Here is a 16,548-nt window from a genome sequence, read left to right on the forward strand (position 1 = left end):
CGTCCTTCTTTCTTTCTTGGGTTCTTTGTGTGTATGACTTGTTTGTGCAGGCAGCAAACATAAGAGGCCGTCTGCACCATCGGACAAGGTGCCGATATCCATGTCATGTGACAGTGACTTCCTGTCTGGGTGTCAGACGACGGCTGAAGGCTCATCAATACCGTGAGACCTTACCTTGTCTACTCAAACGCAAACGACGAGTGTGGAGGAGAGGGAAGAACATCTTTGGTGTCACCATCGTTCTCATGTGTTTATTCTAAATTGTTAAAGGACAACACATGAAAAACACACCTTAGTGACTGATACATGTCTATTTTATTCTACTTTGTTTTGGCATTTTGAAGCCTTTATTAGGAATGGAACCATATTTGGTAAGCACTTAGTAAAGGAAATATATGAAAATTATTACAAAATATCTTTTATAAAAAATCTATTACTACTGTATCATTTTATTGGTAGAAAGACATTTTAAAAATCCGGTACATGTACCTTGAAAAAATCATTTATAAATGGATTATAAATAAATCATATGAAGAATTTGTAAGTAATTAATAATTACACGGCCTACTCAAGTTCAACAGATGGTACCAGTGTATTGTTTGGCAACTTCACAATGCCACTGCACTTTATCTATTTTGTTCTCCAACACTGCCATCTTAATAAACTTCTATATTTTATTTTTATAAATGGCAAAAAGGGCATAATAAATATCAATAAATGGGTACTGCATGAAAAGCAAAGTAGAAGGCTCATTATTTGAAGCTCGTAAACAATGTATAAACATGTTCAAGACAAATATTTATAATTTTTAGTTAATTGAAATGAAAAATTAATACTTAATTAAATTTCATATTATATATACAGTATATATATAATATTATATATATAATATTATATATAATATTTATAATGCGGTATAATGTATGAAGCTTTTCTGTAGGCAAACACTGACCCCTTGTGGCCAGATTAAACATCAACATTTATTTCTCGCTGGGGTTGAAAATGTGTGTGAAATATTCTACCTCTTGTTAAACTGTCCCAGAGTATTATTGTCAGACATAAATAAGTTAAATGATATCATGCTGTGTAACATATTAATAACATATTAATGTGTGCTGCCTTTAAGGGCTCTACAAGACTGTGCTTAACATTTCTCATTGATCCCAGACTGGGTCCCCATTGGCAAGTCTAATTCATTTACGAACTTGTCATTCCACATCATTGATTAAATTGTCCTTCATCCCCGCTTTAATTATATGCAAAGATAAAAGATTTTCTCATTATTGCGTCTAATCTAATTTAAGGCCTTGTAGTACAGCAGCGGCCGGTTCAAAGGTCCACGCTGTTTGACCTTGGAGGGCAATACTGGCGGATGAACCCTTTTAATTAGACACTGCAAATGGCTTTGGATGAGGAAGCTTTACATTCTGTCTCTTGCATTGTGCTACCTGCATATTGAGGCTGAACATTGGAAAAGCACTGGATACTTTGGAAATACCTTTTAAATCCTGTACTAATACCACCAATCCTTCTATACATCAATATATCGATTCATTTTGTTATGCAAGGCACCTTTGCTTTACAAATATTCAGTATGACCTGCCAAGGGTTTGTCGCCCTCTAGAGGCAGTCGTGGTTATGACTACCGAAAATACAAAGTTACCGTTAAAAAAAAGCTGACATATGGTAAAATAATAATAAATTCATAGAACTTTTTCGAGTAGGGTCCGATGAGGTTAACCGTTATGTGACTCCAGCAAAGTCCGCCACTAGGTGGCAGCGATGCTATACATTAACTGTACTTCCATTAATATAATACTATGCCCTTCATTTAATTACTTAAATTTTAACCGATAACACTTTTTATTAAATTTTGATTTGAATTCTAATACTGTGAAAATAAATAGATATTTGATCTTTATTTTAATTATAATACTGTGAAAATAAATAGATATTTGATCTTTATTTTAGTGAAATTAATTACATTGTAGATGTACTAGTACTGTACACCTCTAGAGGGCAGCAATGCTAAAAAAAACTAGTGTATAGTAGTGGCTGTTGAGTTTGAGGAAGAGATCAGAAGAAACAGAACCCTGTGTTTACTTGTTTTTATTTATTCATGTATATATATAAATATATTTTTCAGATTTTTTTCGTTTTCTTCATATAACTAAAAATAATCCTACCCATCCTGGTCACTCCCAATGAGAACCTCAGTATCTGGTGTATTGTTAATAATATTACTATATTATTATTATTATTTGAAAATATGTAGGAATATATTAATGCAGATTAAGCAAATGTTGGCATTTGTTTGTGTTTATTCCTGAAATTTTGTTACATTATATGGCATCTTCAGCCACAACTAACAGGACTATTCAGACTTTAAAAAAAAATATATATATATATATAATCATTGATGTTTTTTAATGCAGTCCTACTGTCATCATTCTTCCATGAGAAAAGGGAAAAGCACAGAAAAAATGAGTTACTCCAGCAAAGACATCAGTAAATCATAATCAGAACTATATACAGTGTTGAGGTTTTAACTGTGAAAAAGTCAGCATCATTACCTTCTCTTTCCATGACCACTAGGGGGCCCCAGTGTCTAACTGCTCTGCCTGTGTCACCGTCAGGCATACATTGACTCACTCAGGCCTGACTGCTTGAAAGTCTCCGCCATTTTTCTGGAGTGCAGCATCTTAGCTGAGAGCGCTTCTAGAATGTCGTTCTGGTCGGCGGCGGTGGCTGTACGGTAGATGAACGTCCCCATTGACTCGAGACCTCGCAGGCCAAGATTCACCCCGCAGCCTGGGGGTATACAAGATTCTCATTGGCAAGATAATGCAATGCGACTGAGAGTCCTTCCTGACTTATTGTTGTCTCTGCCAAAAGCATTTAAAATGGGACACCACCTGTGTCATAGTTGAGGACGCGGGCTGCCTCCCCTTCCACCGTGACGGCGACATTGTCCCCCTCGATGTAGGCAGCGCTGACACGTCTGTGCGACAGCTGGATCTCAAACAGGCGGCGACTGCACTGCATGTGGTAGAGCGTCACGTCGTTGAGTCTGGGTTCAATGTCCGTCTTGTAGGCGTTGAAGGACTGATGGAAAATATTCTTCATGACCTGTTTGGTGACAGATAAGACGTTTGTGTGTGCAACGTCACATTCTTATGACAAAGGTCCCCTCATGGACAGGTTGCTTCCTCCGCAGGCTTTGCTACACATCCTAAGATAGGTTAACCGAGCATCATGTTGTTTTTAAAATATGTAAATGTTACACTTAGGGGAAAAAAAGTGGGCTAATAAATTGACAATAAAAGCATAAATACTGCGGATTTCAGAAAACAACAGATGGAATGATACTGCACTCTACAAGAAGCAAGGAAGTCTGTAAAATTAAATAATTAAAAAATTAAAAAAATATCCAAAAATTTTTACACCTATAATGATGAAAATGGTAATATTAATGATGATTATAATAATGGGGATAATAATAACAATAATAATGGTAATAATGATAAAGATTATAACAATAATGATGATAATGATAATGAAAATAACAATAATAATATTACAATGATAATAACAGGGGAAAACAAGACTGTGGCATGAACATGATTATATCTTGCAAAAAGGGGTAGGCATTTATAAGCTTTTGCTTCAGCCTACTCCTTTTGGGCTTGTGATCAGATAGTTGAATACAAATGTAAATAATGGAAAGTTATATTTTGGTTGATATAAGAAATGCACTGTAATGTTTCATGTATTTGCCCAAATAATATATATATATATATATATATATATATATAACAGTGTAATGTTAGCATAGTAGTGTACATATAGCTATGCAAGTGTTGCTAACATCTGGGATAACTCCTGCGATGGTTCACCACAGTTCTGTTTTTTCGATGGGGTCCCAATGCTTTAGAAATGGCTTTATAATATTTTACAAACTGATATATCTCAATTAATCTCAAATACGTTTTGCATTTTCACATAAGGCTATGTTGGTTTGGATTTTCAGCATGTAGGCCACACAGTCAGGAGATCGGAAAACCTGGATTCTCCACTTAGCATCTCTGTTTGGAGTTTGCATGTTCTCCCCGTGCATGCGTGGGTTTTGTCCGGGTACTCCGGTTTCATCCCACATTCCAAAAACATGCTAGGTTAATTGGTGACTCCAAATTGTCCATAGGTATGAATGTGAGTGTGAATGGTTGTTTGTCTATATGTGCCCTGTGATTGGATGGCGACCAGTCCAGAGTGTACCCCGACTTTCGCCCGAAGACAGCTGGGATAGGCTCCAGCACCCCAGCAACCCTCGTGAGGATAAGTGGTAGAAAATGAATGAATGAATGAATGGTATATTTGATCCTCCAAATGTTAATAATAAACATTTAAAAATGCACCTGCACTGTTTTGTGACTCAGTTAAATAAAAACGTTCATTCATCCAGTCTTGTCACGTTCTTGATCCAATCTTGTGCATAATCTCGTGAGTTGGGTGTTTCGTGACACCCCTACTAAATACCGGGGCCAAATTTTGAATTAAGTTTGTTTTTCTTTGATGAATGGTTATCTTTTAGCAGGAAAATCTTCGTGTTAGAGCCGTGAAGACAAACCTTTTTTCCTTATTTACTAACCAGAAAGCCTCACTTTTTTGTCTAGCTGTTTCAGTGACACATTCTTCTCAAGACGCATACTTGTGCAGCCATCTGTTACCAAGTAACGGTTCATGTAGATGTGAATGGGCACCCACGTAGCAACAAGCTCTCGAGCCTTTCCTCATGTACCTTTCCTCATGTTTGTGTGTGTGTGTGTGTAATCTATGGCCATGGATACAAACGCACACACTCAACATGTAAAAGGACCCTTACTCACTAAAAGCAGACTTCTTAAAACAAACACACAAACATACTTTCTTGCTCAGGCAAGTGCATCAACACACTTGAACAGTCATTCGCACACACACACACACAACGGTGCACAAGCAAACACACACACTAATGGACTCAAAAGGCAAAGTCCATCTGCTGAGTGAAAAGTGATGAATTCCTACTTCACCTATGCAACCCAATTAAAAGTGTTGTGCAAAGAGGAGGCCATACTAAACAATTGCCCCTGAAGCCTCTTTGTTATATTCAATTCATGCTGCCATTTAACTTACCTTCATTTTATTTTATTTTTTAAGTTGTAAAATGTGGCGGCACGGTGGTCGAGTGGTTAGCGTGCAGACCTCACAGCTAGGAGACCAGTGTTCAATTCCACCCTTGGCCATCTCTGTGTGGAGTGTGCATGTTCTCCCCGTGCATGCGTGGGTTTTCTCCTGGTACTCCGGTTTCCTCCCACATTCCAAAAACATGCTAGGTTAATTGGCGACTCCAAATTGTCCATAGGTATGAATGTGAGCGTCAATGGTTGTTTGTCTATATGTGCCCTGTGATTGGCTGGCGACCAGTCCAGGGTGTACCCCGCCTCTCGCCCCAAGACAGCTGGGATAAGCTCCAGCACCCCCCGCGACTCTCGTGAGGGAAAAGCAGTAGAAAATGAATGAATGAATGAAGTTGTAAAATGTAGGACAGGAGACTCACAGAGGAGTTGGCAGTGTGCCTGAGGAAACGGACCATCTTGGTGTCGGAGGCAGGGCACACAAGGGCCATGTAGCGGTTCCTGAAGGTGCCGTAGATCTTCAAGTGGAAGCCTGATTTGGTTGCGGCGTTCCGGTGCTCCCTTAGGGCTTCCACACCATAGGCTGACAGGTCGAAATACAGTCTGTGGGCGCGTATCTCGGGTGTGGGCACCTGACAGTAAAGAGAAAGGGAAAATAAAGCAGGTTGTTAATGTTTGTTTTAGTGATGACACCACAGAAGGAAACCAAAAAACTGTTATTATGCTCAGGATAATAGCAATAAGCACACAGTATGAGTATTGCACAGGTGTATTACAATGCATTGGTGTCTGTGGACCACTAAAGCTTGCCGCCCAAGATAACGTGGAAGTACTTGTAGGATGTTACCTGCTCCACATCTCCAACAGTGATGGAGATTGACAGGGGAGAGGCCTTCATTCAAGTGAAATTGTCGACCAACTCCTGTTTTCTACACATTCATCTGGAGATGACAATACCCATAACACCAGTTCTCTGTACTCTGTATGGCCATGTCATGGGAATAATATTGTAGATGACACAACTCAGGACAGGATTGCAGTGTAGGTGGTGAATAATTTAGTCTTAATATAGAGTGGTTCCAAAAACGGCCATTTCTGTGTGGAGTTTGCATGTTCTACCTGTGTATGCGTGGGTTTCCTGTTTCCTCCCACATTCCAAAAACATGCTAGGTTAATTGGTGACTCCAAATTGTCCATAGGTATGAATGTGAGTGTGAATGGTTGTTTGTCTATATGTGCCTTGTGATTGGCTGGTGACCAGTCCAGGGTGACGGGGTTGGTGGTGTGCTACGGCAATGTTCTGGGGTTTTGCTGGGGTGTCCGCTGTTCCCAAGATTCTGTGATTATATGTGTGGAAAAATCGCTTATTGGTAGGATTTAATAAGCTTTGCTTCTTCCTGCTCCTTTTCAGACATGTGTAGTAATGAGGTGTTATGTGTGTGTGTGTGTGTATGTATGTATGTGTATATATATATATATATATATATAGAGAGAGAGAGAGAGAGAGAGAGAGAGAGAGAGAGAGATTTTGTAAGTGTATTGTATTGTAAGTGTATATGTGAGAAACAATAATGTAACATTGTATGCATGTCTGAAATAAATTAAGAAGAAGAAGGAGGGTGTACCCCGCCTCTCGCCCAAAGACAGCTGGGATAGGCTCCAGCATACCCCCGCAACCCTAGTGAGGATAAGCGGTATAGAAAATGGATGTATGGATGGATGGATATAGTGGTTAGTGGCTTTTTACACTTATATGACAATTAAGAATGTTAAAATGTTACTTAAAACACTTTTGAGTTAAAAGAAGTGTAAAATGGCCACATTTTGACTCTGGAAGAGAATATTACAATTTACATTGTTTTTAAAATTTGTTTCAAGATTGGAGCTTCAAGGTTCCGCTGTATAATGAAATGTGTCAGCAATATGATTAATGACCTCTCATGACTTCATTTGGAAAATAAATGTGCAGATGAAGTCATTGACATGCAAGGGCTCTATGTGGTGATAAAATACACGACATCAGTTATTGGTTATCCCTGCTCATGATAGCTTTAGTCATTGGAGGGGCATGAAAAATAGCTCTATTTGCATTACATTCCATCTTCCCTCAAGCCACAATTGATCAGTTCCCCTTTCAGTGACACAAAGCAGCACAAGTGGGATCAAACAGCATTTAGTGGACAACGAGGTAACAGAGCGGGAGGGGATGATGGGAAGGACAGTGAGCGGGGGGCCGAGCGGGTCATATCCTGAGAGGCAAATTCAATCAGAACAGGAAGCAGCCTGTGGTGGGGGGAGGAGGGAGGCAAAGGGGGACAAAACAAGAAGCGGACACATGCACGACCTCTGCGGAGACCGTGACGTGAATAGTTATGATGGCGTCAAATAGCAGGAGAGACCATGTACTGTATAATGATTTCAATGTAACCATTTGCATGCACATACTGTACAAGCTGCACACCATGATGTAGCTTTGGTAATGTCATTCTCTTCAGAACAAATGAGCTGAAATTCAGTGTATCCACTCCATATTCATATTCCATGTTCAGCTTTTTTCATTTTATATGATTTTGTTGTATTAAGGATTCTACTTTTACAAAGATACTAATGTTCAGTTATGATTGAGGCACTAATTTAACAATAGGTGTATTATTGTATGCAATTGTGTAGGACTACACTGCATCATGCTGAGAGTTGCTAAAAATGCTTGAACGTTGCGGTGGCCATGGTGGTGGTGGGGTTATGGTATGGGTATGCGTATGTTATGGACAAGAAATGCAGGTACAGTGAAGAAAATAAGTATTTGAACACCCTGCTATTTTGCTATTTCTCCCACTTAGAAATCATGGAGGGGTCTGAAATTTTCATCGTAGGTGCATGTCCACTGTGAGAGAGATAAACTAAAAAGAAAAATCCAGAAATCACAATGCATGATTTTTTAACAATTTATTTGTGTGATACAGCTGCAAATAAGTATTTGAACACCTGTGTATCATCTAGAATTCTGACCCTGAAAGACCTGTTAGTCTGCCCATTAGAAGTCCACCTGCACTCCATGTATCATCCTGAATCAGATGCACCTGTTTGAGGTCGTTAGCTGCATAAAGACACCTGTCCACCCCATACAATCAGTAAGACTTTAACTTGTAACATGGCGAAGACCAAAGAGCTGTCCAAAGACACCAGAGACAAAATTGTACACCTCCACAAGGCTGGAAAGGGCTACGGAGCAATTACCAAGCAGCTTGGTGAAAAAAGGTCCACTGTTGGAGCTATCATTAGAAAATGGAAGAAGCTAAACATGACGGTCAATCTCAATCGGAGTGGAGCCCCATGCAAGATATCACCTCGTGGGGTCTCAATGATTCTAAGAAAGGTGAGGAATCAGCCCAGAACTACACGACAGGACTTGGTCAATGACCTGAAAAGAGCTGGGACCACCGTTTCCAAGGTTACTGTAGGTAATACACTAAGACGTCATGATGTGAAATCATGCATGGCACGAAAGGTTCCCCTGCTTAAACCAGCACATGTCAAGGCCCGTCTTAAGTTTGCATATGACCATTTGGATGATACAGAGGAGTCATGGGAGAAAGTTTTATGGTCAGATGAGACCAAAATAGAACTTTTTGGTCATAATTCCAATAAGCGTGTTTGGAGGAAGAAGAATGAAGAGTACAATCCGAAGAACACCATCCCTACTGTGAAGCATGGGGGTGGTAGCATCATGCTTTGGGGGTGTTTTTCTGCACATGGGACAGGACGAGTGCACTGCATTAAAGAGAGGATGACTGGGGCCGTGTATTGTGAGATTTTGGGGAACAACCTCCTTCCCTCTGTCAGAGCATTGAAGATGGGTCGTGGCTGGGTCTTCCAACACGACAACGACCCGAAGCACACAGCCAGGAAAACCAAGGAGTGGCTCCGTAAGAAGCATATCAAGGTTCTAGCATGGCCCAGCCAGTCTCCAGACCTGAACCCAATCGAAAGTCTTTGGAGGGAGCTCAAACTCCGTGTTTCTCAGCGACAGCCCAGAAACCTGACTGATCTAGAAAAGATCTGTGTGGAGGAGTGGGCCAAGATCCCTCCTGCAGTGTGTGCAAACCTGGTGAAAAACTACAGGAAACGTTTGACCTCTGTAATAGCAAACAAAGGCTACTGTACCAAATATTAACATTCATTTTCTCAGGTGTTCAAATACTTATTTGCAGCTGTATCACACAAATAAATTGTTAAAAAATCATGCATTGTGATTTCTGGATTTTTCTTTTTAGTTTATCTCTCTCACAGTGGACATGCACCTACGATGAAAATTTCAGACCCCTCCATGATTTCTAAGTGGGAGAAATAGCAAAATAGCAGGGTGTTCAAATACTTATTTTCTTCACTGTACATTTTATTGATGCCATTTTGACACGGAATGACACCTCTATGGTAGGAACCAGAGATGGTCCGCGAGGTTGAAAAGTTCCAGCTAAATACAGTTGGACTCACCTCAACGCACAGCAAGGGCTCTGGAACCAGCCCTATCGAGGGGGGGATGGACCCCCCCTTGAAATTCTTCAAGATAACCTGAAATCATGAGCCCGAATGTTGGGTCTTGGACGCAGTTGGGTGTTCCAACAGGACAATGACCCCAACCATACATCAAAAGTGGTAATAGAATGGCAAAATTGGGCTAGAATTAAGGTTTTAGAACGGCCTTCCACAAAGTCCTGACTTAAACCCAATTGAAAACATGTGGACAATGCTGAAGAAACTAGTCCATGTCAGAAAGCCAACAAATTTAACAGAACTGCACCAATTCTGTCAAGACGAGCGGTCAAAGATTCAACCAGAAGCTTGTGGATGGCTACCAAAAGCGCCTAATTGAAGTGAAAATGGCCAGCAGTCATGTAACCAAATATTAGCATTGCTGTATGTATATTTATGACCCAGCAGATTTGGTCACTTTTTTGTTTAACCTATAATAAAGTAATAAAAGAACCAAATTTCATGAATGTTTTTTGTGACAAAGAAGTATCTGTTCCAATCACTCTATCAGAGAAAAAACTGATAGAAAAGTTGTTGAAATAACTAAAAGCTCAAGGGAGTCATGACATTATGTTCTCTACAAGTGTATGTAAACGTTTGACCCCAACTGTGTGTGCATGTGTGTATACATATACATATACATATATATATAAAATGTACCATATTTTCCAGACTATAAGTCACACTTTTTTCATAGGTTGGCTGTTCCTGCGACTTATACTCCAGAGGGGCTTATAAATGGAAAAAGAAATATTTTATATATACCCAATTTCACAGACAGCCACAAGAAGGCACTTTTCACTGGACACCTTTTCTGTTCATATTTATTTTCATGTAGCTGAATAACCATTGCTACCAGCATATCTTACACCTATTCAACCTATTCAGCCTTATGAGACTAATACTCTGGAGGGACTTATAGTCCAGTAAATATGATAATATAATATAATAAATAATAATATAGTTTGAATTGTTTTTGACGACATGCAGACAGAGTTGTTTATATTTCTCAGCTCCTCTCTTATTCAATCTTTGCTCAAATTACAGCTTTATGGCCACTCTAATATCCTGCAATATCCTGTTTGCATGTGTTTATTGTACCTGTCTCTGGTCCAACCTCTCGATGCTGGCGTTGGCTCCATAGGCGTGGCAAGACTCCACGGTGTAATCTGAGCTGAGACCCAGCACTGAGCAAGAGTCACCACACGAGCCGTCGGCCACTACGATTACACGTGGCCACTCACCATGAGGTATACGGCGCAGGTAATCTTCTGTGAACTAAAAATAAAAAGGTAGAAATGTGCATTGTTGACTGCAGGCCTTAAAGCACTCTCAAAACAGTACACTCAACATGTTGACATACAGTCATAGAAAAAAATTATTAGACGGTTCAGTCTTGTTTCTTCAATTGGCTGCACGGCAGGCGAGTGGGTTAGCATCATCTCCACATATCTGTGTGGAGTTTGCATGTTCTCCCCACGCATGCAAGGGTTTTCTCCGGGTACTCCGGTTTCCTCCCACATTCCAAAAACATGCTAGGTTAATTGGTGACTCCAAATTGTCCATAGGTATGAATGTGAGTGTGAATGGTTGTTTGTCTATATGTGCCCTGTGATTGGCTGGCGACCAGTCCAGAGTGTACCCCGCCCATCGCCCGAAGACAGCTGGGATACGCTCCAGCAAGCCCGCGACCCTCGTGAGGATAAGCGGTAGAAAATGAATGAATGTTTCTTCAATTTCTTGATAATTTTAATAGCTAGTACCACTACAAATATGTTACCTGAAGAATACAATGAACAGGACAACATGGAATGCCTAAGCAGTACAATACCAAAGCTACTGATTATTAATTTTGGTTGTTATCAAGAAAACCATGACTCTTACAAACTATTTCATTAGATATCATTAGATATGTGAAAACAAATTTTTGGTACCTTTACTTGTACCAGACATTAAAGGGAAAAAAGGGTCTAATATTTTTTCCCATGTAGAGATGTACGTATCATCAAGGCTACATAAGAATTGGCCTTTAGTAATCCTGTATAATGTAGCCTGAGATTGTACAGAGACAGAGAGCGACAAAGGGTACAGAGGAAGCACCGACAGGCTGAAGAGAGGATGAAAGGGCCTTCCTCTACCTCTAATGGCTCTAAGTCCAGGATAGCAGACACTTGAAAAGACGCACTGACAGACGAGAAGAGGGCAGAGAGAAAAAAAAAACACATTGTCACTGAACGCAATCTCCAGTCTCATCAAAAGGAAATGGGACACAAGGTGATAATAGAACAGAAGTTTGATGGAAGTCAACCTTCCAAAGTCATTGTGGCACACACCGGAATAACAATGTGGAGGAGCAACAAGTTCATACGCAGGTTTAGATGGTAAGCATTGTTTTCACACTGTTTAATCAGGCGACAAGTCTCTGGTCAGCAGCCATGACACAAATATTCAGTGAACATTTAATCACTCTTTGGCCACACTCTGCATACATGCACGCCCCTCTTTAATGGGTAGTTCTTTGTGCCAAGACAGTAAGGGAGGGAGGTGTTCCCATGGTGTCATTCCCACCCTGCTAACTTGGGTATGAAATGCTACATTTAAGTTATTAAGCTATTCATAATCTTCATGTTTTTTTAAATAATTTATTTTGCACTGCTTAATTGTTGTGTTTTCTCAGGAAATTAGTAGGAAAATTGTAAATACCACGAGGGTGTCACGCAACATGACCAGGACTTTGTCTGGGATAATAACCTAATTAATCAGACAATAAATGAAAATTAACTGATAACTTTGCCAGCCTCAATACATTGCTATGTGTGCATGTCTGTTTTCTTCATCTCCCTGCTCCAAACAGGCACTTTAAGAAGACTTTAATAAACTAACAGTATAAACATTTGTCAAGGTTTAGTAAAAAAATATTTTGAAAACCCCTAAAATACATTAAATATGACATTTTTAGGTGAGACTTTCATAGAATGTTGTACAAATGTTAAGTCCTAAATTATGCTGAGGTCAGAAATATTTTGAGGAGAATTCAGTTGGAAATCATTCATTCATTCATTCATTCATTTTCTACACCGCTTATCCTCACTACGGTCGCGGTTATGCTGGAGCCTATCCCAGCTGTCGGGAGAGAGGCGGGGTCCACCCTGGACTGGTCGCCAGCCAATCACAGGGCACATATAGACAAACAACCATTCACACTCACATTCATACCTATGGACAATTCGGAGTCGCCAATTAACCTAGCATGTTTTTGGAATGTGGGAGGAAACCGGAGTACCTGGAGAAAACCCATGCACGGGGAGAACATGCAAACTCCACACGGAGATGCCCGAAGAGGGAATCGAATCCAGGTCTTTTCCAAGACCATTTAGGAGCAAATCACACAAGATCAACAATAAAATGTGACATTTTTCAAAACTCTAGAACTAGTAGAAAAGGTTTTGCGCTCTAGCTTGACATGTGTTTATGAGAATGGATTGAGTATGGACAATTACAATCAATACAATAATGATATTGATTAAATGGTTCGAACTTTGAGGGAACAGTTTGAGGTCTTTTTATTCTAGTCTTTCGGGGTGAACTGCAGGGCAAGTAATAGGTAAAGATGACCTGTTCCAATAATTTCGTCCATCTATCAGTATGTATGAGAATGCTGTATAAAAATATACTTTTAAAAGTATGTCCATGGTGCTTACCTTAGTGCCGAGCTGCACCTTGACATCCACTTTCTGCTTCTTCTGCTCCAGGATGCTGAGCAGGTACTCCTGGAACACGCCTATCCTGGTGAAGAAGTGCTCGTTGTGCCAGCAACCCTCCATGTTGTCAAAGTCAACGCCGAGTCCCAACAGGAACTTGACGCTGCGTGGGTCCAGGGCGATCTGCTGGGGCCGGCACAGCAGTGCGCTCCGGTAGCGCTCGTCCAGTACGGTCAGCTTCAGCACCTTACCCGAGCGGACAGCGACCAGGGCGGCGGTCAGACCCACGGGTCCGGAGCCCACGATGAGCACCGAGATCCGGGCGCGCCACTGGCGAATGCCGTCCAAGCCGACTTTGAGCGCCACGTACACGGTCACTGCAAGCAGGGTGCTGAGAGCCGTGTCGAAGACCAGGGTGCGATACATGTCCTGTGCTTCCTGACCGATGGCGCCTACATGTTGCGACTGCAAGGCGTCCATGACGAGAGGAGGTAATCATCGAGGAGAACCAGGAGTGATGGGCGAGGGAAGAGAGGATCAACACTGACCATAAGCGACGTGCCACGTGCGTCCTCCCTCCCTCTCGTTCTTGCTCTCTTTCTGTCCCTCGACAATATTCCTTCTTGACGCCTCAAACTTCACAAAGTCTATGTCCAAAACATTTCCTGTCTGTACAGTATAGCACAAGAATTAATAAAACAATATCCCACTGGGCATGTTCCAATATTTGTGTTTATGTACACAAACATACAAAAATACACTAAACTCACCGTTTCCTTCATCATAAATTGTTCCATTTAAAAAATGTATTTTACATTCAGTTGTTTTGTCATTCACTAATATACTAATATAAGTGACAAATATGCAAAACAACAAAAATCAGGAATGGAGAAAACACTTTTTCACACCACTGTAGTTGCAGCAGAAGAGAAACATTATGTACAGCTACACTATTCTCAACACTCGACCTTTGTGACCATAAGTAAGGATAAAAGATCGTTTGTAATGTCTACCCTGACATTGCAAGGATGATGAGGTGGTGGTCATCAACAATTTCCAAAAAATTTGCAAAAACTAAACAGGCTGCGTGTCGGCCATAATCACACCAAAACAACATCAGCAAACTCAGCTGTCCTTCCGCATCCACCTACACAGTTTCACACAGAAATCACAAAAGTCCAACACTAGGTCGCTACGGTATCCTTGAACATGTTCAAGGATATGCTCGGAAAAGACAGTAATAACTAGGCACCATAGAGGATTTTGTTTTTTATTTTTCAGTACTTTTATTACATTTTTATGTTTAATGTTCAGTATGGTTAGGTATAGTTAAGGTCAGTTAGGTATGACTTCAGACTTAAATTGGATTTTTTCGTGCTGTAAAACAGAATTAGTTTTTATTCATTCACTCTTAAAATATTTCACTGTGTGGAGTGAATCTATAGAATAAGAATGTTCACTTTTGGAATTGAGCTACTTAAACCTTTCAAAGACACTCAAATTTATTGAAATGCACCTGCATATATTAGTTTGTGTTTCACTCTTTTACTTGTTAATCGTAGCACACCAAAGCGTGAACATTTGTGTTGCATGTGCTATTATTTTTCACACGCTGTTATTAAACCCCAAAGTTTGACCCTGTGATTGATTTGAAATTTTTCATACAGCTCAGCAGGCTGTCCTGATGTAAGACTATATAATAACAGTCTATTGATCTCCTTTCCTATCTCGCACATTTACTGTGAGACCACACTGAATAGAATCTTCACCGTGATGATGGTTCTATTTAAATAGAAAGATGCTGGGACTGCTGCTCTAGGATTAATAATAACATGGAGTGGTAGGAACAGACACAATGATGATGCAGTGCTGTTACTTGTGAACTGGGAGGGTGAATTTATCAGATACATATTGTGTATGACATTCAGTGCCATCACACATTCCTTTCATTTAAGAGATTTTAGTGCATATTGTAAATTGAAGGACACAAATGGACTATCAGGCTTCAGCAGGTATTTAAAATAAAATGTAAAATAAGTCTACAAATTGGATTAAACAGGGAAAACACCAGTCAGAATGTGTGATGAAAAAGCATAGTGGTGTGACTCAGTGTGTGCCTTAACTGGCTTCCAGGTGCCTGGCAACACCACCGCCCAGTTGATCCGGATGAAAAGCTGAGCTCTCCAATTACAGCTGAGACCCTATAAACAACATCCTGGCGGATAACTACAGATGAAGAATTCTGCAGAAAAAAAAAGAAAAGTGGTATCCTGGAAACAAGCTTCATCCTTCATGTGACTGTGATTGTACTGACACATACTGAGGGTTGGTTTGAATAGACACCCACCCAAGCACGTCCTTTCTGGTAAAATCCCATCTGCATGAACTAAAGCAAGGAAAAAACAGTGTCTTAATCAGTTTGCCCACATCCTCATAATACAGAAAATACTAAGGTCCCACTGTTGCCATGGAGTTTATAAAAGCACACTATGTGATATTCACAACTAACTGTCCATATGTGGTATATGTGATACCACCTGTCAATATGATGCTAGATCCCACATTAGATGTTTCCAAAGTTAGCATATTTTGAACTGCAACGCATCAATTTTAGCATGCAAGTAAGCAAAAGTGAATAGCAAAGAAAGGGACCTTCACATACTTCATTGACCCTCTGCGAGAAAAATGTATACTTTAGTAATCCCTTCAGTGACAGCTGTATATAATCCCACATAGGATCTATGAGGGGAAAAACACATGACTCTTGAAGAAACAGATACCATTTTGAACAATGTTGATACTTCCAATAAGAGTTTCCACCAGTAGATCTGCTGCCTTCCTCTGTAGGGTCATCTTAACATCTATATCTGCACGCCTCTTATCATCCTCCAGGCTTTTCACCTAAAACACATGCTGACAAGATGGCATGCATATCATACAATAGGTCTGAGGCCAGGTGAAGCATGATAACACACAATGTAGTGCATTGTGTGTGTACCTCTGCCGCCCCAGTTGAAGGCTTTGCACAGGTCCCATGGTTCTGTGAGGCAAGTGACCTCGCTGGACAACAGCCAAAATATTTAGCTTACTTAACTCAGGGGCAGATAAATGCCACCATGGCTGAACAAACACGATGATCT

The 16,548-nt window shown here is 40.3% G+C and overlaps 1 protein-coding gene across 1 annotated transcript; it reads right to left on the reverse strand.

The window, feature by feature from the left end:
- Nucleotides 1-547: 547 nt before the first annotated feature.
- LOC131131217 (uncharacterized) lies at nt 548-13,932 on the reverse strand. Its single transcript, XM_058075703.2, has 5 exons — nt 13,409-13,932; nt 10,809-10,985; nt 5,597-5,806; nt 2,916-3,129; nt 548-2,811 (listed from the first exon to the last, which is right to left on the reverse strand). The coding sequence occupies exons 1-5, from the start codon at nt 13,886-13,888 to the stop codon at nt 2,633-2,635; spliced, it is 1,260 nt and encodes a 419-aa protein (XP_057931686.2). The 5' UTR covers nt 13,889-13,932; the 3' UTR covers nt 548-2,632.
- Between the last annotated feature and the right edge of the window lie 2,616 nt (nt 13,933-16,548).

The sequence above is a fragment of the Doryrhamphus excisus genome, linkage group LG1 (assembly GCF_037039965.1).
Source record: "Doryrhamphus excisus strain RoL-2023G ecotype Guam linkage group LG1, RoL_Dexc_Guam_v1.1, whole genome shotgun sequence".
Lineage (NCBI taxonomy): Eukaryota > Metazoa > Chordata > Actinopteri > Syngnathiformes > Syngnathidae > Doryrhamphus > Doryrhamphus excisus.

Bases quoted from the DNA above. Each gene is read 5' to 3' on its own strand.
- LOC131131217 (XM_058075703.2), bottom strand. From the start codon at position 13,888: ATGGACGCCTTGCAGTCGCAACATGTAGGCGCCATCGGTCAGGAAGCA. The intron at 10,986-13,408 runs GTAAGCACCATG...TTTTATTTTTAG, and splicing joins AGGTGCAGCTCGGCACTAAG to TTCACAGAAGATTACCTGCG. The intron at 2,812-2,915 runs GTGGTGTCCCAT...GTATACCCCCAG, and splicing joins CGTCCTCAACTATGACACAG to GCTGCGGGGTGAATCTTGGC.